This window comes from Loxodonta africana, chromosome 18 (genome assembly GCF_030014295.1).
Source record: "Loxodonta africana isolate mLoxAfr1 chromosome 18, mLoxAfr1.hap2, whole genome shotgun sequence".
Taxonomy (NCBI): Eukaryota; Metazoa; Chordata; class Mammalia; order Proboscidea; family Elephantidae; genus Loxodonta; species Loxodonta africana.
The window spans coordinates 70980085-71003653 of NC_087359.1; the positions used below are offsets into that span (position 1 = coordinate 70980085).

The window sequence follows — 23569 nt, forward strand, 5'->3', positions numbered from 1 at the left end:
CCAAAGGAAATTAAAACAAATCCACAAGAACCAAAGTACAGCTTTATGTATATCCCACCTGAATTTGGAGATGATCTCAAGAATAGATTTGATGCATTGAACACTAATGACAGAAGATCAGACGAGTTGTGGGATGACATCAAGGACATCATGCATGAAGAAAGCAAAAAATCATTAAAAAGACAGGAAAGAACGACGTCCAGGTATGGACCAGTAACATGAAACTTATCTCTAAAAATGGAGGGCTCCGAGTGACCTAAGAAAGAGGCAGGCAACTCCAGGGTGGCAGCAAAAGAGTTCATTAGGGAGACTTACAAATGAGATGAGTCCTGGAAGGCTGCAGGACCAAAGCAGATCTCCTTGCTCTGCAGTGGGAGGGCAGAAGTTTCATAGTGGCAGTAGACAATCGTGGCTATATGCCAGGGACTTACATAAGGATAACTTAGCAAACTGTACTGAATTAGTGGACAACATGTTCAGCCTCACAAAGCCTGTTTCCCCTTCAGTCCACCCCTTGATGGTGGCTGTTACAATCTGGCACACTTCCCCTCTTGTATCATAGTACGAGAGACCCTGTTCACTTCCCACCAGGAACAGACATAGAAGTGGGATTGGCCAGGTACCGTATGGTGCCTATGCATGTGCAAGAGGCAAAGAGGGTTCCTGTGTGCCCAGGACAGGAGGAAGCCTTCTGTGACAAGGAGAAGAAACTGGGAGAGAGAAGCTGGCCCAATTCCAAGTGTCCTTATCATCAGAGAATTCTCTGGGTCCAAGGTCTTTACGTAGGCAGCCTGGATGGGAAACGTAGAAGCTAATCACTACTCCCCCGCCAAAAAAACAAAAAACAAAAATGGATGTCAGAAGAGACTCTGAAACTTGCTCTTGAACTTACAGTAGCTAAAGTGAACAGAAGAAATGATCATGTAAAAGAGCTGAACAGAAGATTTCAAAAGGCAGCTTAAAAAGAAAAAGTGAAGATTATAATGACATGTGCAAAGACCTGGAGTTAGAAAACCAAAAAGGAAGAACACGCTCAGCATTTCTCAAGCTGAGAGAACTGAAGGAAAAATTCCAGCCTTGAATTGGACTATGGAAGAATTCTATGGGGAAAATACTGAACGATGCAGGAAGCATCAAAAGAAGATAGGAGGAATACGCAGAGTCACTGTACTAAAAAGAATTTGTTGACGTTCAAACATTTCAGGAGGTAGCATATGATCAAGAACCTATGGTACTAAAGGAAGAAGTCCAAGCTGCACTGCAGGCATTAGTGAAAAACAAGGCTGCAGTACTTGATGGAATACCAATTGGGATGTTTCCACAAACGGGTGCAATGCTGGAAGCGCTCACTTGTCTATGCCAAGAAATTTGGAAGACAGCTACCTGGCCAACCGACTGGAAAAGATCCGTATTTGTGCCCATTCCAAAGAAAGGTGATCCAACAGAATTATTGAACAATATCATTAATATCACACACAAGTAAAATTCTGCTGAAGATAATTCAAAAGCGGCTGCAGCAGTACATCAACAGGGAACTGCCAGAAATTGAAGCTGAATTCAGAAGAGGATGTTGTTGTTGTTAGGTGCCGTCGAGTCGGTTCCGACTCATAGCGACCCTATGTACAACAGAACAAAACACTGCCCGGTCCTGTGCCATCCTCACAATCATTGTTATGCTTGAGCCCATCGTTGCAGCTACTGTGTCAATATATCTTGCTGAGAGTCTTCCTTTTTTTTGATGACTCTCTACTCTACCAAGCGTGATGTCGTTCTCCAGGGACTGGTCCCTCCTGATAACATGTCCAAAGTATATGAGATGAAGTCGCACCATCCCCGCTTCTAAGGAGCATTCTGTCTGTACTTCTTCCAAGACAGATTTGTTCTTTCTTCTGGCAGTCCATGGTATATTCAATATTCTTTGCCAACAAGGCATCAATTCTTCTTCAGTCTTATTCACTGTCTAGCTTTCACATGCATGTGTACTTGACATACATCAACATTTTAGCCCGAGGCTCTTTCTTTTGCCTTTGAAGAGCGTAAGAAAATAGAGGATAAATTTTATTATGTCTAATACAATCAGGACTGTCTCGACGTAGTGATCTAGCTCATGTACTCATTCTTGATGGTAACCAGACAAATAAATCTCGTGTTTGTAAGGGTGTTACAGTGTGTAACCAAGTAGCTGGCTGTCTAATTCTATGTGTTCTACTTCTCGCGTCTTATTTATCTAAATGCAGCAGGAGGAATTCGTTACAGTGAACGTTACACCTTTTCTGGAGGGATAAAAAATCTCAAATCTATTTCGTTATCTCATGTCACCTCGGCTTAATGAGGTCACAGGTGGTTGTTGTGTTTTCATCCCAGTAGCAACTTTTTCTGTTGTTTGTCCCATAGTGATTGATACATTTTTTAAAGGTTTTTCTAATTTAGCCATATTCTAAGTAAGAGTTAAATTCACCAGCCACACCCTGAGTGTTGGACCAATGGGCTTTCTCCTGACTCTCGTTTTTCAATGGGTAACAATTTAATATTCCCTTTCTAATATTTATTAAATCATTACTATGAATATTTAAAAATAGTCCTAAGATTTTCAAAGTGTATTGTCCCATGCATTCTTCAGGACTATAAACAAGAGATTACTCACGTAAATTCGCTGTCAGTTAGAAAAGGATTATCTAAATTAGTTTAGTTGAATTTATCACACACACACACAAATGTATCTATAAACCACACAAAGTTTGTCTAGGGAAAACAGAAGGTATAGAAAAATTTAAATGTGACAAACAAGTTTCTATTAAAGAATACATGGTTAGCAAGATAATACAGGATGGACTTCTCCTGCTGGAGGATTCTAGTTAATTTGTATAAAACATGCTAGGTATTTTTCTCAAGGGCAAGCTGCCCCCCCTTGGTTTACCTATTAACAGTCAAAGGTCCCTTTTTCAGAAGCATAAGTGGAACTTAAGACAGAATGGAGTCTAAGACATGAGGTTGATCTCCTCTGAAAGCCTGGTTTCTTTAAGATACATAATTTTTGTTTCACTCTTTCAGACTTGGAGTACATTTCATTGGGTCAACTATTCCAAGGCATGGACCTTAATCTGGTAGCAGGAGGAAAATGGTTTCTTATATCTAGAAAGTAGGACTTTAAAGTATTTCTTGTTTTTAGAAAGAATGACTTTAAAACATTAGCAATATTTTTACATAAAACCCAAAGTATCTTTTCATTTACTCAGTCTTATGTAATTAATCCTCCACGTGTCTGTCAGTTTGTCCTACTGTGGGGGCTTGGGTGTTGCTGTGATGCTGGAAGCTATGCCACCAGTATTCAGATACCATCAGGGTCACCCATGGAGGACAGGTTTCAGCTGAGCTTCCAGACTAAGACAGACTAGGAAGAAGGACCCGGCAGTCTAGTTCTGAAAAGCATTAGCCAGTGAAAACCTTAAGAATAGCAGCGGAACATTGTCTGATATAGTGCTGGAAGATGAGCCCCCGAGGTTGGAAGGCACTCAAAAGATGACTGGGGAAGAGCTGCCTCTCAAGGTATAGTCAACCTTAATGACGTGGATGGAATACAGCTTTCGGGACCCTCATTTGCTGATGTGGCACGACTCAAAATGAGAAGAAACAGCTGCAGACATCAATTAATAATCAGAACCTGGAATGTACGAAGTATGAATCTAGGAAAATTGGAAATAGTCAAAAATGAAATGGAACGCATAAACATCTATATCCTAGGCATTACTGAGCTGAAGTGGACTGGTATTGGCCATTTTGAATCGGACAATCAGATAGTCTACTATGCTGGGAATGACAACTCGAAGAGGAATGGTGTTGCATTCATCGTCGAAAAGAATGTTTCAAGATCTATCCTGAAGTACAATGCTGTCAGTGATAGGATAATATCCATACGGCTACAAGGAAGACCAGTTAATATGACTATTATTCAAATTTATGTACCAACCACTAAGGCCAAAGATGAAGAGATAGAAGATTTTTATCAGCTGCTGCAGTCTGAAATTGATCGAATGTGCGATCAAGATGCATTGATAATTACTGGCAATTGGAACGTGAAAGTTGGAAACAAAGAAGAAGGATCAGTAGTTGGAAAACATGACCTTGGTGACAGAAACAATGCCAGAGATCGAATGATAGAATTTTGCAAGACCAACGACTTCTTCATTGCAAATACCTTCTTTCACCAACATAAACGGCGACTATGCACATGGACCTTGCCAGATGGGACACACAGAAATCAAATTGACTACATCTGTAGAAAGAGACAATGGAAAAGATCAATATCATCAGTCAGAACAAGGCCAGGGGCTGACTGCGGAACAGACCATCAATTGCTCATATGCAAGTTCAAGCTGAAACTGAAGAAAATCAGAGCAAGTCCATGAGAGCCAATATATGACCTTGAGTATATCCCACCTGAATTGAGAGACCATCTGAAGAATAGATTTGATGCACTGAACACTAGTGACCAAAGACCAGACGAGTTGTGGAATGACATCAAGGACATCATCCATGAAGAAAGCAAGAGGTCATTGAAAAGACAGGAAGGAAAGAAAAGACCAAGATGGATGTCAGAGGAGACTCTGAAACTTGCTCTCAAGCTTCGAGCAGCTAAAGCAAAAGGAAGAATTGATGAAGTAAAAGAACTGAAAAGACGCTTTCAAAGGGCCTCTCAAGAAGATAAAGTAAAGTATTATAATGACATGTGCAAAGAGCTGGAGATGGAAAACCAAAAGGGAAGAACACGCTCGGCGTTTCTCAAGCTGAAAGAACTGAGGAAAAAAATTCAAGCCTCGAGTTGCATTAGTGAAAGATTCCATGGCGGAAATATTAAACGACGCAGGAAGCATCAAAAGAAGATGGAAGGAATACACAGAGTCATTGTACCAAAAAGAATTAGTTGATATTCAACCATTTCAAGAGGTGGCATATGATCAGGAATCAATGGTACTGAAGGAAGAAGCCCAAGCTGCTCTGAAGGCATTGGCGAAAAACAAGGCTCTAGGAATTGATGGAATATCAGTTGAGATGTTTCAGCAAACAGATGTATCGCTGGAGGTGCTCACTCGTCTATGCCAAGAAATATGGAAGACAGTTTCCTGGCCAACTGACTGAAAAAGATCCATATTTATGCCTATTCCCAAGAAAGGTGATCCATTCGAATGTGGAAATTATAGAACAATATCATTAATATCACACGCAAGCCAAATTTTGCTGAAGATCACTCAAAAACGGTTGCAGCAGTATATCTACAGGGAACTGCCAGAAATTCAGGCTGGTTTCAGAAGAGGACGTGGAACCAGGGATATCACTGCTGATGTCAGATGGATCCTGGCTGAAAGCAGAGAATACCAAAAGGATGTTTACCTGTGTTTTATTGACTATGCAAAGGCATTCGACTGTATGGATCTTAACAAACTATGGGTAACATTGTGAAGAATAGGAATTCCAGAACACTTAATTGTGCTCACGAGGAACCTTTACATAGATCAAAGGCAGTTGTTCGGACACAACAAGGGGATAGTGATTGGTTTAAAGTCAGGAAAGGTGTGCGTCAGGGTTGTATTCTTTCACCATACCTATTCAATCTGTATGTTGAGCAAGTAATACGAGAAGCTGGACTTTACGAAGAAGAACAGGGCACCAGGATTGGAGGAAGACTCATTAACAACCTGCATTATGCAGATGACACAACCTTGCTCGCTGAAAGTGAAGAGGATTTGAAGCACTTACTAATGAAGATCAAAGACCACGGCCTTCAGTATGGATTACACCTCAATATCAAGAAAACAAAAATCCTCACAACTGGACCAATGAGCAACATCATGATAAACGGAGAAAAGATGGAAGTTGTCAAGGATTTCATTTTACTTGGACCCACAATCAACACCCATGGAAGCAGCAGTCAAGAACTCAAAAGGCGCATCACATTGGGTAAATCTGCTGCGAAAGACCTCTTTAAAGTGTTGAAGAGCAAAGATGCACCTGACCCAAGCCATAGTATTTTCAATTGCATCATATGCATGTGAAAGCTGGACAATGAATAAGGAAGAAGAGTTGACCCCTTTGAATTGTGGTGTTGGTGAAGAATATTGCATATACCCGTGGACTGCCAAAAGAGTGAACAGGTCTGTCTTGGAAGAAGTGCAGCCAGAATGCTCCTTAGAAGCAAGGATGGCGAGACCGCGTCTTACATACTTTGGACATGTTGTCAGGAGGGATCAGTCCCTGGAGAAGGACATCATGCTTGGCAGAGTACAGGGTCAGCGGAAAAGGGGAAGACCCTCAACGAGGTGGATTGACACAGTGGCTGCAACAATGAGCTCAAGCATAACAAGGATTTTGAGGATGGCACAGGACCGGGCAGTGTTGTGTTCTGTTGTCATAGGGTCGCTATGAGTCGGAACTGACTTGACGGCCCCTAACAACAACGACATGTAATTAATTTCTGTTTCAAGTGATTTTGGAACGACTGTAGTCTGTGAACTCATCAATTTTGCATAGGCCTTCTGGAAATCTTGGTTAAATCTAGTCACAGTCTTTTTCATAAATCTAATATAGTTTGTTGTTGAGATACTCTGGTCAAATGTTTTCAGAAAATCAGCAAAGTAAAAATATTTCTGCAGATGGCAAAACTTAATATGGTCATGATTAATTTATAAGCATAACTCTTCATAGTGAAAGACCTGATAGAAATGAATTACAAGCATAACATAAAGACCAAATAAAATCAGTTAAAAAAAAAAAAAACTTTAGATAATAGTATTTTTAAACATAAGCATTAACCATATTAAAAAAAAATCTTTAGATATAATACATAATAATTTTTAGACTTAATACTATATAAAACCAAACCCACTGCCGTCAAGAGGATTCCGGCTCATAGTGACCCTATAGGACAGAGTAGAATTGCCCGGTAGAGTTCCCAAGGAGCGCCTGGCGGATTTGAAGGGCCGACCCTTAGTTAGCATGGTTAGCACCCATAGTACTTAACCACTACGCCACCAGGGTTTCCAAAGTGACAATCCACTGGGACAGGACTTGAACCCTTGACCCTCAGGTTAAAAGTCTGACGCTCTACTGACTGAGCTATCTGGGCTCGCTAATACTATACAGCCAGAATGTATTAAGAATATATCATGATTATCAAGTCTCTACCTGAATAGTAATAAAAAGAACTTTATAGGTAAATGATGTGAATTCTCTAATCAAACCATTGGCTTTAATGATGCTATGTTAAAAAAAAAATTTGTAACCAAGTTAACAATAAAGAAATAATAATAAGATTATGGCATAATATTATGTGTTTGTTGTCTAGTATTAGGCAAAACACAAGAGGACATACCAACATATAAATTTTAACCCAAAAAGAAAAAATCAGGCACTTCTCATTTTTAATAACACATTTTATGTAATTTATAACATGTTAAATAAACCTTTTTAGCACTTTTTCTTTATAGAAATTCTGTGGCTTCCCAACTTGCCAGGAGTTTATCATAAGTTATCAAGAAACAAAACTTTATTTAACCACAAATCTTAAAGTAAAAACCTTAGTGTTTTTGTTTTTTGGCTCCCCGTCCCTTTTCCGGGCCTGAAAGGGTTAAGGCGGCTGCCAGCAAGGCCGCCTTTTGTTTCGTTCGGTTTCTGCTGCTTGGTCTCCATTATTGAAGACCTTAAAGACTGCTAGCATTTGTCGCAGTGGTCTCCCTTCAGCGTTTACTCTGGCTGAACTTCTCTCAAGGGATATTGTCCTGTCTGGGCTCCTGGGGCACCCTCGCCAGAACAGTACCCTGACGGGTGTGAGGGGGAGACCATACCTGATGGAGTCGGACCCACACTGCCTGTTCCTTTTCTGTCAGCCCCCGGTGGGCTGGCCAGGCTGGAATCGGGCTCAGGGATCCTAGTAGGAGATCTTGTTGTCTTTCTACAGCACCTCCCCTGTTGTGGGGGAGGGGGAGCCGAAGCGGTGGCTGGTGTCCATCCTTCTAAAAGAGGGTCCTCAGTTGAGGAATCGGGAAGCAGCTTTGGTCTCGGCTTCCCCTGGAAAAGAACCTGGTTAGAGGGGTTTAAAGTTTGGTAAAGAGACATAAAAGCTTGGATACAGGGGACTTCAATAAATTAAGCTGAAAAATCATACTAAAAATCAAGGAACCATACCGTGGCCAATGTTCTTGATTTTTTTAGTTGACATTGACGCCAAACATTATTGTATAAAACACTATTACTATTACTATTTAAATCATGGATTCATAGCTCTACCTTTTCCAGTTTGCTAGGACACACCCCAGGGGGGTTTAGCAGGGATTGATGAGTCTCCCCCGCCATGTTGGGTGCCCTTTTCAAATGTTTAGTAGTTATTAACGGGCCAATTCTTTCCTGTTGAACCTGATGATGGTGAATTGCATGGCCTACCTGGAAGTCCACTTCTTTTCTAATTAAGGTTAGTTTGGCTAGAGCCCCCCCTCCCCCCAGTCCCTTAGATGCTGGTCCAAGACACCTTGGGCATGGTAGACTTCCAATGACCTACAGGACCAATTGTCACAATTAAAGAACTGGGACCAAAAATATTCACGAATCTGACAACAGGTTTTGTACAAATAGGGGATTAGCACAATGATGAAGATGACATGAGATCTCTTCAGTTTCACATGGACAATTCTATTCCTATGCACACAGATCACACATATACACACTCAGCTACTTGGCCGACCTCACACTCCCTCTTGGCAATCTCAGTCTCCCAGACAATCCCTAGAATGACACAGGTGATCTTGACAGCCTTAGCAGCCTCAACCTCCCAAACAATCCCTAGGATGACGGAGGTGATCTTGACAGCCTTAAGCTCGTTCACACACCCGAAAACCAAAACCAAGACTCTAGAGCCACCAAGAGTCCCTTATACGAACCTACTCGCAGGGTCAGTCACCCGAAGCAGCGCATGCTTCAGAAGCCAAGAGTCTAAGTCCCCCCTGGCTTGCTCTATCTGCCCTGGCCCTGAGCACAACGGAGAGGAATCATGGACTCACCCCAGGGTTTTTTTTCCCTTAGCCTGTCTTGTTCCCTGCTTACCTTGTTTCTGGGCGGTTAGGGACCGGTGGTGCTGTGGTGAGAATAAGGACCAGGCAATGTCCCCTTTCGAGGTAAAAAAAAACAAAAAACAAAAAACTCCAGCAGCCACTTAAGGGTTAATTGGCCGGCCTGAGCCCCACCCCGGGGCAAAAAGCCCCATGTTGGGCACCAGAATTTTTACCGCAAATTGTGGATTCGGATTCGTGCAGCCTGCTGCAAAGCCAATACTGTGACAGGAGGAGGTACGCAGCAAGAGGGCTTTATTGAATACCTGTATTCAAGAGACAGAGAGGGTTAAATTGCTCTCAAATTCTGTCTAAACCTAGAGGACTAATTAGAGAGTTTTTATAGGGGGAAGGTCAGGGTTTAGAGGTTTTCAGGAATGTTGTTTTTTCTTTGAGGCAGACGGGATAAAGTGGTCTATTATTGAAGTCCTGCAAGTCTCCGCATGCCATCTTGGAGTCCTGCAAGTCTCTTCATGCCATCCTGGTTTCTGTTACAAGATGGATCTAAGCTTTGTTCAGCCACCTCAGTTTTGTGTGTTTTTTCCTTGGGAGAGGAACATAGATTAATCAGCAACTAAAAATTGATTACCTTATTTTTCTTTAAAGGAACAATCATGGGACAGATTCCAGAGCAAGGAATTACATTTCAAAGACTAGCTTATACAGTTATACTAAGACATTAGAAAATACATTCTCTCTACTTCAATACTAAAACACTAAAGAAAATATGTTTTCTCTACTTCAAGAATTCTAGGGGCCTAGCTGAGATCTGGGCTTCCTGGGTGGTGCAAACAGTTTACACTCGACCATTGACCTAAAAGTTGGTGATTTGAACCCATCGGTGCTGAAGCAGGGCCTGCTTCCGTAAAAATTACAGCGAAGGAAACCCTATGGAGCAGTTCTACTCTATAGCACGTGGAGTTGCCATGAGTTGGAATCGACTTGACTGCAGTGGGTTTGGATTTTCTTTTTAAGCCGAGGTCTAGAAGCCACTAAAAAAAAACTAGCACCAGGATATCATTGATGACTCAGATTTGTCTTCCTATAACTTAAAAGGGAGGCTGGAAAAATCTTCTCAGGCTGCTTGACACGCTCGCACCCCCTCCCCATACTGTGTACACCCCCTTCTGGTGCCGAGAAAAGAAGTGAAGGGAAGAAGAAACAGAGGGAAGGGACTGGAGACTGTGAAGCAGAAGCAAGTCGGGGGAGGGAGGGTGGTGGAAAGCAGCGAGAGGTTGATTACACGTTTCGAAGACGTTTCCAAGGAGTGATGGGGAAAACCAAAACCGAACCAGTTGTTGTAGAGTCAATTCTGACTCATGGAGACCCCATGTGTACAGAGTCAAATTGCATTCCTTAAGGTGTTTAAGGCTGTGATCTTTGGGAAGTAGATTGCCAGGCCTTTCTTCCTAGGTGCCTCTGGGTGGGTTCAAACCCTCAACCTCTAGGTTAATAATAGAGCACTTAACTTTTCATGCCATCCAGGGGCCCCAAGAGCAATGGAGGGGTGTTCTTCTGGGGATAAGCCTCTTTTCCTTCCCCTCCCCAACAGTGAGCACTTGGGGTCCGGGTTAGGGCAGAGGAGGAAATGGGAAGAGAGATAGAGAGTCTCAGAGACCATTGTTCTTGGGCAACGGGAGGCCAGAAGCTGAAGGGAGACATCGGATCTACAGTTCCAAGCTGGGGCCCGAAGGAGCAGAAGAGTTGGATTGAAGGTGAAGGGCCGTGGGCCCCCCCTCCCCCATCTCACTGCCTCCAGGAATATTCCATGACAGTTAGGGGCTCTGTCCTGTGAGTGGGTTGGGGGCCTTTCCCAGGATCGGGTGCTCAGGTGCCTAATAAGGTGCCAGACTCCAGGCCCTGTGATGGCAACTGCTCTGCCTGATGAAAATATTTAAAAGACGCAGGACAACTGAGCCTGGCAAGGGAACAGGGAGATGTGGTGGACGATAGAGGAGAGAAGGCATTCTTCAGAAGGGAACAGGGGCCTTTGGGATGAGTTCCAGGGGTCAGGAGGAGAAAGGGGTGAGCAGCAGAGGCCTGGCAAGGAAGGGGAGGGCTGGGAAGCCGAATGGGGTGGCAGCAAGCCTGGGATAAAAGAGGAGGTTGCAGCCTCCACGTCTAATGGTAGCAAGCAGCTGGCTGCGGCTCACAGCCAGGGCATCATGCTGCCCATACGATGGACGTCTAGCTCCAGCTGGATATCACAGGTGCTGGCCTCGGAGCTCAGCCTGATCGCCTTCATCCTGCTGCTTGTGATGGCCTTCTCCAAGAAATGGCTGAACCTCTCCGGAAGCCGCTTCTACCAGCGCTGGCCGGTGAATGTCACTGCCATGATCCACACCAAGGCCCATATCATGTCCATGGGGCTCCTGCAGATTTGCAAATCCAGGAGCTGTTACACCCTAGAGCATGGGAAAGGTAAGGCCCAGCCCCACCCCACTCAGGGCCTCCAGGTTGCCATGGCCTCTGCATCCTCCCTTCTGGTGGCATGGCCCCCTCCCTCGGGCATCCCTCTTCCCGGCCCACAACATAGCTCCACTGGCAATGAGACCCTCAAGGGTCGCTTTTCCTCCCCCAGCCAGGCCAAATCAATTTGCCTGACCCATCGAAAAATGTCAACTGCTTTTAACAAGGCTCATGTCAAGTCAGTGCTTATCAAAAAGTTGTGTGGGGCGTGGACTTTTTCGCACACGTGAAAAAAATAGAAAACCAAACGAGTTGACAATGAATCGATTCTGATGCAGGGTGATCCCGTGTGTGGAACTGTGCCCCATAGGGTTTTCAAGGCTGTGAGCTTTTGGAAGCAGATCACCAAGCCCTTTCCTTCAAGGCCTCTGGTGCGTTCAGAACTGCAAATCTTTTGGTTAATAGTTGAGTCACCCAGAAACTCCATAACCCCACAATGCATCACTTTTCTTGGGAGAAGAACCAGGAGCCCCAAGGAGGTAGGGGTTTCCTTCCTCTAGTCTCACAGACCCAGACGTTGAGAGGAGTCCCTGGAATCCTCCCCGCAATGCCCTGGCCCCAGCCACTTTCTTTCCCTTCAGCCTCAGGCCTTGCTTTTCTGGGTCAGCTCTGGGTCTCCGAGAGCTTTTCCTGTCTCCAAGTTTGGTTTCCCTGTTCCTTCCTTTTCCCCTGGGTGGTGCAAAAAAGTTAATGCACTCAACTATTAACCAAAAGGTTGGAGGTTCAAGTCCACCCAGAGGTGCCTCAGAAGAAAGGCCTGCTGATCTACTTCTGAAGAATCAGCCATTGAACACCCCACGGAGCGGGGTCCACTCTGACATACTTGGGGTCACCATGAATTTGAAAAACCAGGGCTTTGGAAAATCAGAGCTTTTGACCCCCATTGCTATTTTTTCACTCTCCTTAACGTTATAAGACAATAAATAAAGTTACACAGTTATTATTTTCTCCAGTTATGAAAGTAATGCATCCTTTTTACAATAAATGTGGGGGAACAGCAGCTATCATATTGCACACTTACTCTGTTTGTCCAGTTTAATCCTCAGTCACCCCTAAGAGCTAGGGATAATCTCCTTATATTGTACACACACCCAGTGCAGTCGAGTCCGACTCATAGCGGCCCTGTAGGACAGAGTAGAACCGCCCCATAGTTTCCAAGGAGCGCCTGGCGGATTCGAACTGCCAACCTTTTGGTTACAGATGAGAAAACTGAGACTCAGAGAGACTAAGCGCCTTGCTCAAGGCTATAAAGCTATTAGGTTGAACCAGATGAAACTGCCACGATTGACTGCTTTTCCGCAGCAAAAAGACAGCCACTGGTAACAGCCTGATGCACACTTAATTGAAGAAGCTTTGAATGCTTTTTCCGTAATTATAATCATTTTTCATAAGCAATGTCATATGTTTTTAAAATGATCTTTATAATACATAATAAACATTTCCTCATTATAAATGACTAAAAACTAAACCCACTGCGGTCGAGTCAATACCAACTCATAGCGACCCTATAGGACGGAGTACAACTGCCCCACAGGGCTTCCAAGGAGTGGCTGGTGGATTCGAACTGCTGACCTTTTGGTTAGCAGTCATAGCTCTTTACCACTGCACACCAGGGCTCCTATAAAAGACTATAATATTCAATTTTATAGATTCATCATCTTGGCTATTTCCCTATTCTTGGAAAATTTATTTCCAATTTCATATTTGAAAAAAAAAAGGGCCAATAAAGCTTGTTAATCGTAAAGCTTCTCCTGTATTTAGTGTTCATTCTTTAGGACAGATTCCCAGAGTGGGTTTACTGAACCAGAGAGAGTAAATATTTTAAAGTTCTTAGTAAAATTTTCCGTATTGATTTCAAAAAGTAGTATAGCAATGTACACTTCCACTAACAATGTGTGAGAAGGCTTGTTTCTTTGTACCTTTGCCAGCAGTGACTGTCAACTTTAAACACACAATTTTTTTTCTGAGTAAAAAGAAGTCGCATAGTTATTACGAGAAATACAGACCAGTTTAAGAAAAAGAATAAAAATCACCTAAAGTTTCCCCACACAGGTATAATCACTGTTGACATGGTAATGGGTTTACTTTCTGGTCTTTTACATATATTTATATTTAAATATTTATACACTATATAAGCATAAATGATTTTTATGTGTTTTCAAAATTGCCATCATTCTATTCGTTCTATTTTACAAACTCCACTTTTCAGTTGTAAGCTTTTACTCATGTCATTAAATAATTCTTCTATAACATCACTAAATTTTAAATTTTATTTGATTAGGTAGTATATCAACAGAGTAAAAAATTAAAAAACTATGAAACATCATACGGTGAAGTTAGTCTCCTATCCCCTCTTTCAGCCTCCCTCCCCAGAGGCCACCGCCGGCACCAGGGACGTTCCCTTTGGAGACAAGCACCTATCATGTCGCCATTTTTAACGATAATCTAATGTGTGGGTATTCTATGATTTGCACCTCGGTTACCACTCCTCTGTTAGTGGGGGTTTCTGTGTTGCTGTGATACTGAGCAGGTTTCAGCAGGGCTTCCAGTCTAAGATGGACTAGGAAGAAAGGCCTGGCAATCTACTTCTGAAAATCAGCCGATGAAAACCCTGTGGATCACAATGGTCTGACCCCGTTGCACACGGGGTCACCACAAGTTGGGGGCAAACTCCGTGGCAACTAACAATAACTTATTTAACAAATCTCTTATTGGACATATAAATATCTCTGCAAAGAAGATCCTCCTACACAGATTTTGGCACGTATCTGATTATTTCCTTAACACAATTTTTAAGAAGCGTTGCTAGGTCACAGGGCCTTAACAATTTGGATTTTTTGACACTTTGTGCCAAACCACCAGAACTGCTGCCCACCAGCAGCGTGTAAGAGTACCTCTCCTACATGTGGTATCATCAATTTAGTATTGATCTTTGTTAATCCGATAGATTAAAAAAAACTCATCTAATTTGCACACTGTTGTGTTGGGTTGCATATGTTTATTGGACATTCAGATTTCTTCTTTTGAGAACTTCAGTTCAAGTCCTCTGTCCATTTTTTCTCCTGAGGTCTTCTTTTTCCTGTGGTTGGTATTGCCAAACAATCTCGGTATCAGGAATCTTTGCTTGTTTAATAAGTGAAAGTGGTATTTCACTGTTGGTTTCAAATTTGCATATCTTTGGTTATTAATGAACCTGAACATTATCTCGTATCTGCCTATTTGATTACATTTCCTCCTTTGTGAATCTTTGGTTCATTTTGTTTTCTCATTCCCCCAGAGACTTCTAAGCAATGGACAAGTCAGTCACCCTACGGGGTGGCCGAAATAAGCTTCTGCTTGGCCCTTGGGCTGGGCTTTGTTCTCACCATCTGGTTGCACCTGCCATACTTGCCTGGTCTTCAAAGATTGCCTTCCTTTATCTGGATTGGGACCATCATGAGCCTCTGTGAAGGTGCCGCCTAGCTCTGGAAAAGGTTCTTAGTTTCTCCTAACCCACTCCTTCCTGGGCGCTTCTCCCTTTTCCCTTCGTAGAGGTTTTGTGGGTGGTGGGAGAACAGGACTAATAGTTGTTGGCTGAGAATTGTGATACATCATTTCCCGGCATCTTGAGAGGCGGAGGTGGAGGGGCTGATTCCCATGAACCTCTGGGGCCATATCTCTATGTGTGGTGAAGGGAGTTGTGGTTTGTGGCTGTAGCTTTGCAGATGAGGAAGAGTCCCTGTGGGATTCTTGGATAAGAATGAGACCTCTCCACTTCCTGTCTCCCAGTCACCTTCATTTTCTTCACCCTCATGTTGTTTCCGATTAACCTCTGGATCTTTGAGTGGAAGAGGAATTTATCGATTCCCATTGGCTGGAGCTATTTCATTGGTTGGCTGGTGTTTCTCCTATATGTCACCTGTGGTAAGTGGCCAGGAGGGTCCTGGGGGGAGAAGGGGACATGGGTGGGTCAGGGCAGAGAAAGTGTGGAGGAAGGCGGGTGTCAATCCTCAGGGATATGTTCTTCGGGACTTATCTTACCTGTGGCCTCACCCTGCTTGTCACTTTCCCCTGCACTCTCCAACTTTCCCCTCTCCCATTCTCTGTCCCTTCTCAGCCATCCTTTGCTACTTCAACCAAAAAAATTTCTGGAGTCTGGTTCTGACGCATCCCTTTGACACCGTGTCGTGCAGGAGCAGTTTCGGCTCCACCAGAGGCTCCCTGAGTGAGAACACAGAGATCATAGGCAGCCAGATGGAACCCCCGAACTCTGAGAAAAAAGAAGACGTCCCTGTAACCATTTCTGAGGGCTCCTAGGCACCACCAGGCTCTGTCCGTTCATCTGAATCCCTCTCCTCACCCTTTCCCTACCCCTGAACAGGTTGTCTTTTCATCACTGGGAGGAATCAGGAGCAGAAGGACTTTAGGCCAGCTTGCACTCCTCTTCCGTGTTCCTGCCTTGGCTCCAGCTTGGGTGATGTGAAATAAATTGTCTGTCTCTTCCTTGTCATGTCTGGCAGTTATTGAGGCAAACTGGAATTTGGTAGCGGGGAGGCAGGAGGGGAGAAAGAACAAGATGGTTTCCCAGTTCTCCCTTCCAGGAGCCTTTTGGCACCCTTTGGTCCCTGAACCTGCCAAGTCTCTGCCTCAGTATACTTGCACACGAGCAAACGCCTCTCTAGAGCTAAGCCACTTTCTACTTTGTGTTGTCCTGTGCCAGTATGTGTTAGTCAGTGAACGTGGGGAGTCATAGCTGACCGGGACAGTGATACCACTTATGAACTTGTTGATTTTTTCACAGTGAAGAATTCAAAAGCAAAATGGACCCAGAGTAAGAGGCAGGTTACAAACTGAGAGCAAACTAGGTGGAAAGGCTGTATCACATAGTGGTCAGCCCAGGGGTGTGTCCTGGACAGCAATTCCAGCCCTGTGCCTGGCTTCTGCCACCACCTCATTGCCCCTGGCTGCTAAAGCTCTCCAGTTAAGCCTCTCTTGTCCTTCACCCTCTAACAGTGGGAATCAAACATGACAAGAGAGGAAAGGATTAGGGTCAAACCCTAAGCCCAAAAGACAAACTGCACATTTAGGGTATAAACTCAGTCTCACAAAGACACACAGAAGCCAGCTTAGTCAGCACTGGCCATGCCTGTTGAAATTCAGACATCTCGCACAGAGAGGCCTGCTGCCCAGGAGGGCACCAATGATTGATCTTTGTCATATAATATCCATCCAACTGGAGTCACAATACCAGCTTGCTAGAGGAGTGCAGGGAAAAATTGGGAGTGGGTTGGATATGTTCCAAATATGTGTATTATTAGATTGAACCATATAGCCCTGCTGTTTTAGCAATTAAATATTGGCAATTTCATATGGTTTGACCTAATATATGTGATTAATTTCTATTTGATTTGGGTCCCTTTTAGGATTCTTACTCCTATCATACTTGATCAGAAGTTCTGGAATTTCTTACCTAGTTCCAAGCAAATATTGTGAGCAAAGAACCTAATGTACCAAAAAGCCAAACCCGTTGCCATTGAGTCAATTCCGACTCATAGTGCCCCTACAGAAGAGAGTAGAACTGCCCGTAGGGTTTCCAAGGAGCTGCTGGTGGATTTGAACTTCCAACCTTTTGGTTAGTAGCCATGCTCTTAACCACTGGGTCACCAGAGCTCCAAAAAATCTAATATAGAGGCTGGGAAATTCAGAAGAACAGACATTCCACAATTCTGTACTTTGTGTGCCCAAGCAAAAGAAACAAAAACCATTGCTGTTGAGTTTATTTTGACTCATAGTGACCCTATAGGACAGAGTAGACCTGCCCCATAGGGTTTCTGAGGAAGGAGTAGTGGATTCAAACTGCCAATCTTTTGGTGAGCAGCTGAGCTTTTAACCAATGTGTCACCAAGATTCCGCAGAAGATAACCTAGGAGAAAATCTAGGTTGCCTTGGGTTTGGTGATGATTTTTAGATACAGCACCAAAATCACCATTCATAAAAGACAATGTGATAAAATTAAAAACGTCTGCTCTGGCCCCAGTTAAGCAAAACATTATTGAGGAAAAAGAACAAAGTAGGAGACCTTACACTACCTGATCTCAGAACCCACTCTACAGCCACAATAGTCAAAACAGCCTGGTACTGGTACAATGATAGACACGAAGACCAATGGAACAGAATTGAAAACCCAGACATAAATCCATCCACCTACGGTCAGCTAATCTTTGACAGAGGACCAAAGTCCATTAAATGGGGAAAATACAGTCTTTTTAACAAATGGTGCTGGCCAAACTGGATGTCATTCTATAAAAAAGTGAAACAGGACCCATACATCACACTATACACGAAAACTAACTCAAAATGGATCAAAGACCTAAATATAAAACATAAAAAGATAAAGATCATGGAAGAAAAAATAGGGACAGTGCTAATGGCACTAAGACATGGCGTAACTACAATACAAACCATAACTAACGATGTGCAAACATCAGAAGATAAACTAGATAACTGGGAGCTCCTAAAGAGTAAACACTCATGCTCAACAAAAAACTTCACTAAAAGAGTTAAAAGAGAATTTATGAACTGGGGGAAAAAATACTGGCTATGGCACATCTAAATATGGTCGATCTCTAAAATCTATAGAATATTTCAACACCTCAACAACAAAAAGACAAATAACCCAATAAAAAATGCGCAAAGGATATGAACAGACACTTCATCACAGAAGACATTCAGGCAGCTAACAGACACACGAGGAAATGCTCTCGATCATTAGTCATTAGAGAAATGCAAATCAAAACACAGTGAGATACCACCTATCCCGACATTACTGGCACTAAAAACAAACAAACAAACAGAACAGAAAATAACAAATGTTGGAAAGGTTAAGGGGAGATTGGAATTCTTATGCACTGCTGGTGGGAACGTAAAATGGTACAACCACTATGAAAAACAATATGGGACCCCCTTTAAAAACTAGAAATAGAAATACCATATAATCCAGCAATCCTACTCCTAGGAATATATCCTAGAGAAACAAGAGCCATCACAAGAATAGACATACGCACATCCATGTTCATTGCAGCATTATTCACAATGGCAAAAAGATGGAAACAACCTAAGTGTCCATCAACAGATGAATGGATAAACAAACTATGGTACATACACACAATGGAATACAACAATAGAGAACAACGATGAATCTGTGAAGCTCCTCATAACATGGATGAATCTGGAGGGCATTATGCTGAGTGAAATGAATCCATCACAAAAGGACAAATATTGTATGAGACCACTATTATAAAAACCCAAGAAAATATTTACACACAGAAAAAAACAATCTTTGATGGTTATGAGGGAAAACCACTAACTAGATAGTGCCCACTGCCATTGAGTCGATTCCGACTCATTGTGACCCTATAGGACAGAGTAGAACTGCCCCGCAGAGTTTCCAAGGAGTGCCTGGCGGATTTGAACTGCTGACCTTTTGGTTAGCAGCCATAGCACTTAACCACTATGCCACCAGAGTTTCCAACTAGATAGTAGATAAGTGTTAATTTTGGTGAAGGCAATGACGACACACATTATAGGGGAAGTCAGCACAACTTGACAAAGGCAAAGTCAGAGAAGCTTCCTAGACACATCCAAATACCTTGAGGGATAAAGTTACTGGGGCTGAGGACTGGGGACCATGGTCTTGGGGGGATATCTAGCTCAACTGGCATACCATAGTTCATAAAGAAAATGTTCTACATCCTACCTTGGTGAGTAGCATCTGGGGTCTTAAAAGCTTGTGAGTGACCATCTAAGATACATCTATTGGTCCCATCCTGTTCAGAGCAAAGGATAATGCAGAAAACCAAAGACACAAAAAATACTCATCCAAAGGACTAATGGGCCACATGATCCAGAACCTCCACCAGCCTGAGCCCAGAAGAACTAGATGGTGCCTGGCTACCACCACCATGGCTCAGGGATCACAAGTGAGGATCCAAGACAGAGTGAGAGAAAAATGTAGAACAAAATTAAAATTCACAGAAATAGGCCAGACTTACTGGTTTGACAGAGACTGGAGGAACCCCCAAGGCTAACGCCCCCGGACACCCTGCTAACACAGAACTGAAGCCACTTCTGAAGTCCACCTTTCAACCAAAAATCAGACAGGCCTATAAAACAAACAATAACACACATTAGGAACGTGTTTCTTAATTCAATCAAGTATATGAGACTAAATGGGCAACACCTGCCCAAAAGCAAAGATGAGGAGGCAGAAAGGGACAGAAAAATTGGATGAATGGACACAGGCAACCCGGAGTGTAAAGGGAAAGGGGGAGAGTGTTGACACATTGCAGGGATTGAACCAATGCCACAAAACAATTTGTGTATACATTTTTGAATGAGAAACTAATTTGTACTGTAAACTTTCAGTTAAAGCACAATTAAAAAAAAAAAAAAAAACTTCTGCGCTGCAAAAGACACTGCTAAGTGAATGAAAAGCCAAGCCACAGATTGGGAAAAAATATTTACAAAACACATAACTGATAAAGGACTTGTACAAAAATACACAAAGAACTCTTGAAACTCAACAGTAACCAAATAAGCAACCCAATTAAAAGTGGGCAAAAGATATGAACAGGCACCACACCCAAGAAGATATACACACGACAAATAAGCATATGAAAAGGTACTCTACATCATATGGCATCAGGGAATTGCAAACTAAAACAATGCAATGCCATTACATATCTACCAGAATGGCTAGGATGGAAAACACTGACAGCACCAAATGCTGGTGAGGATGTGGAGCAACAGGAACTCTTACTCATTGCTGGTGGGAATGCAAAATGCTACAGCTGTTTTGGAAGACAGTCTGGCAGTTTCTTACAAAGCTAAACAGAGACTTATCATATGATCCCCAATTGTGCTTCTAGGTAACTACCAAAAAAAAAAAACCCACTGCCGTCGAGTTGATTCCGACTCATAGCGACCTTATAGGACAGAGTAGAACTGCCCCGTAGAGTTTCCAAGGAGTGCCTGGCAGATTCAAACTGCCAACCTTTTGGTTAGTGGCCATAGCACTTAACCACTACGCCACCAGGGTTTCCAGTATCTACCTAAATGAGTTGAAAATGTGTGTCTACGTAAAAATCTGCACATGAATGTTTACAGCAGCTTTATTCATAGCTGCAAAAAATTGGAAGCAACCAAAATGTCCTTCAGTAGGTGGATGAATAAACAAGCTGTACATCCATACAATGGAATATTATTTAGCAATATAAAGAAATGAGCTATCAAACCACAAGAAGACATGAAGGAACCTTAAATGCAGAATGCTAAGTGAAAGAAGTCAGTCTGAAAAGGCAATATACTGTATGATTCCAACTATATACCATTCTGGAAAAAGCAAAACTATAAAAAAATATATATATATTTTTTATAAGTATAGAGGCAGTAAAAAGACCAGTGGTTGCCAGGGGTTTAGGAGGAGGGACGGAGGGAGGGATGAATAGGTGGAGCACAGGGAATTTTTAGGGCAGTGAAGCTATCCTATGTGATACTGTAATGGTGGACACATGACCTTATGCATTTGTCAAAACCCAAAGGACTGTAGAATGCAAAGAGTGAACCCTAATGGACTTTAGTATCAGTATCAGTATTGGTTTATCAGCTGTAACAAATGTTCCGCATCAATGCAAGATGTTAGTAAGAGGAGAAATAGTATTCAGGGGAGGGAGAACTCTCTGTACCTTCTGTATAATTTTTCTGTAAACCTAAAACTTCTCTAAAAAATAAAATCTATTAAAAAAATACAGTTACTCCTACCAAGTCCCCCAAAGTCTCATTCCATTACAGTAACAGTTAAAAGTTCAGAATTTTGTCAAGAGGCTCTTCGGGTGTCCAGTACAGTTCCTCTCAATCTGAATACCCGTGAGCCAAAGAGACAAGTTATCTGCCCTTCGCATACCCAAAATATGGTGGAGGGACCAGGCATAGGGTAACCATTAGAGATACGCATGTTTAAAAAGCAGGAGATAAATGAGATGCCTATAGGAGTCACTGGTCCATAGCAATTCTGAAATCCGGCTGGAAAATTAAAAAAATTCCTTGGCTAGGACTCAGTCCTATTTCTGCCCAGGAGTGAGTCTCCATGGCTTGGTAAGAAAATAAGAAATTTAGGGATATAATTCATATACTACAAAATTCACCATTTTAATGTGTACAATTCAGTGGTTTTAAGGTTATGCAGCCATCATCGCTGTCCAATTCTGGAACATTTTCATCACCCTAAAAAGAAACTTTGTACCCATAAGCAAGGTCTGTGGATGGTGCAGTGATTTGCACTTGAATACTAACCTAAAGGTTGACAGTTCAAACACACCCACTGGTGCTGTGGAAGAAAGGCCTGGTGATCTACTTCAGAAAAATCAGCCATTGAAAATTCTATGGAGCACAGTTCTACTCCGACACATATAGGGTTGCTATGAGTCAGAGCCGACCCAGCGACAACTGGTGTAATATGGTGTCTGATTGTGGTTTTGACTTCCATTTCCCTAATGATGTTGAGCATCCTTCATGTGCTTATTGGCCATTTGTCTACCTTCTTTGGAGAAATACCTATTCAAATCTTTTGCCCATATTTTAATTGGGTTGTTTATCTTTTATTGTTGAGTTGTAAGAGTTCTTTACATGTTCTGATACTAGTCTCTTATCAGATATGTGATTTGCAAATATATCTGCCTTTTTGTGGGCTGTCTTTTAAGTTTCTTGATGGTGCCCTTTGAAGCATTAAATTTTTTAATTTTGATGAAGTCCAATTTATCTACCCATTCTTTGGTTGCTTGTGCTTTTGGTGTTATATTTAAGAAACAATTGCTTAATCCAGAGTCACAAAGATTTGCGTCTATGTTTTCTTCTGAGAGTTTTAGCTTATACATATTTGTCCTGAGTCCAATTTGAGTTAGTTTTTGTAATGGCGTGGGGTAGTGGTCCAGGTTCATTCTTTTGCATATGAATATTCAGTTGTACCAGCATCACTTGTTGAAAAGACTGTTCTTTCCTTGTTGAGAGGACTTGGCATCCTGGTAAAAAATTGACCATAAAGGCATGAGCTTATTTCTGGACTCTCAATTCCATCCCTTTGATCTGTATGCCTGTCCTTCTGCCAGTATCACACTGTTTGAACTATTGTAGCTTTGTAGTAAGTTTTGAAATTGGGAAGTGTGAGTCCTCTAACTTTGCCTTTCTTTTCCAAAATTGTTTTGACTATTCAGGACCCCTTGAATTTCCATATGAATTTTAGTATCATTTTATCAATTTCTATAAAAAAGGCAGTTGGGAATTTGAAAGGCATTGCGTTGAATCTATAGGTCACTTTGGGGAGTACTGCCATCTTATTAAGGCTTTCAGTCTATGAACATGAGATATCTTTCCATTTATTTAGATCTTCTTTAATGTCTTTTGATGATGTTTGTAGTTTTCAGTATACGAGTCTTGTACTCCTTTTGTTAAATATATTCCTAAGTAATTATTTTTGATGCTATAGTAAATGGAATAGTTAACTTATTTTTTGAAAATTTTTATTGCTAGTATAGAATGTGGAGCCCTGGTGGCAGAGTGGTTAAGAGTTGGGCTGCTAACCAAAAGGTTGGCAGTTCGAATCCACCAGCTGCTCCTTGGAAACCGTATGTGGCAGTTCTACTCTGTATTATAGCGCACTATGAGTTGGAATCGACTCGACAGCAATGGGTTTGGTTTTAGTTTGGGTTGTGCAGAATGTATAGAATACAAATGTAGAGAAATACAATTGATTTTTATATATTCATCTTGTATTTTGCAATCTTGCTGAACTCATTTACTAGCTCTCATTTTTTTGTAGATTCCTTAAGGTTTTCGATATACCAGATCCTGTCATTTGCAAATGGAAATAGCTTATTTTTTCCTTTTTAATCTGGATCTCTTTTCTTTCTTTCTTTTTTTTTGCCTAATTGCATGGCTAGAACCTCCAATATAATGCTGAAAAGAAGTGGTGA

General features: G+C 42.2%; 1 protein-coding gene across 1 annotated transcript; it reads left to right on the forward strand.

Moving 5' to 3' along the window:
• Positions 1-10069: 10069 nt before the first annotated feature.
• ODF4 (outer dense fiber of sperm tails 4) lies at positions 10070-15860 on the forward strand. Its single transcript, XM_064270361.1, has 3 exons — positions 10070-11516; positions 15333-15467; positions 15661-15860. The coding sequence occupies exons 1-3, from the start codon at positions 11033-11035 to the stop codon at positions 15858-15860; spliced, it is 819 nt and encodes a 272-aa protein (XP_064126431.1). The 5' UTR covers positions 10070-11032.
• Positions 15861-23569: the final 7709 nt, after the last annotated feature.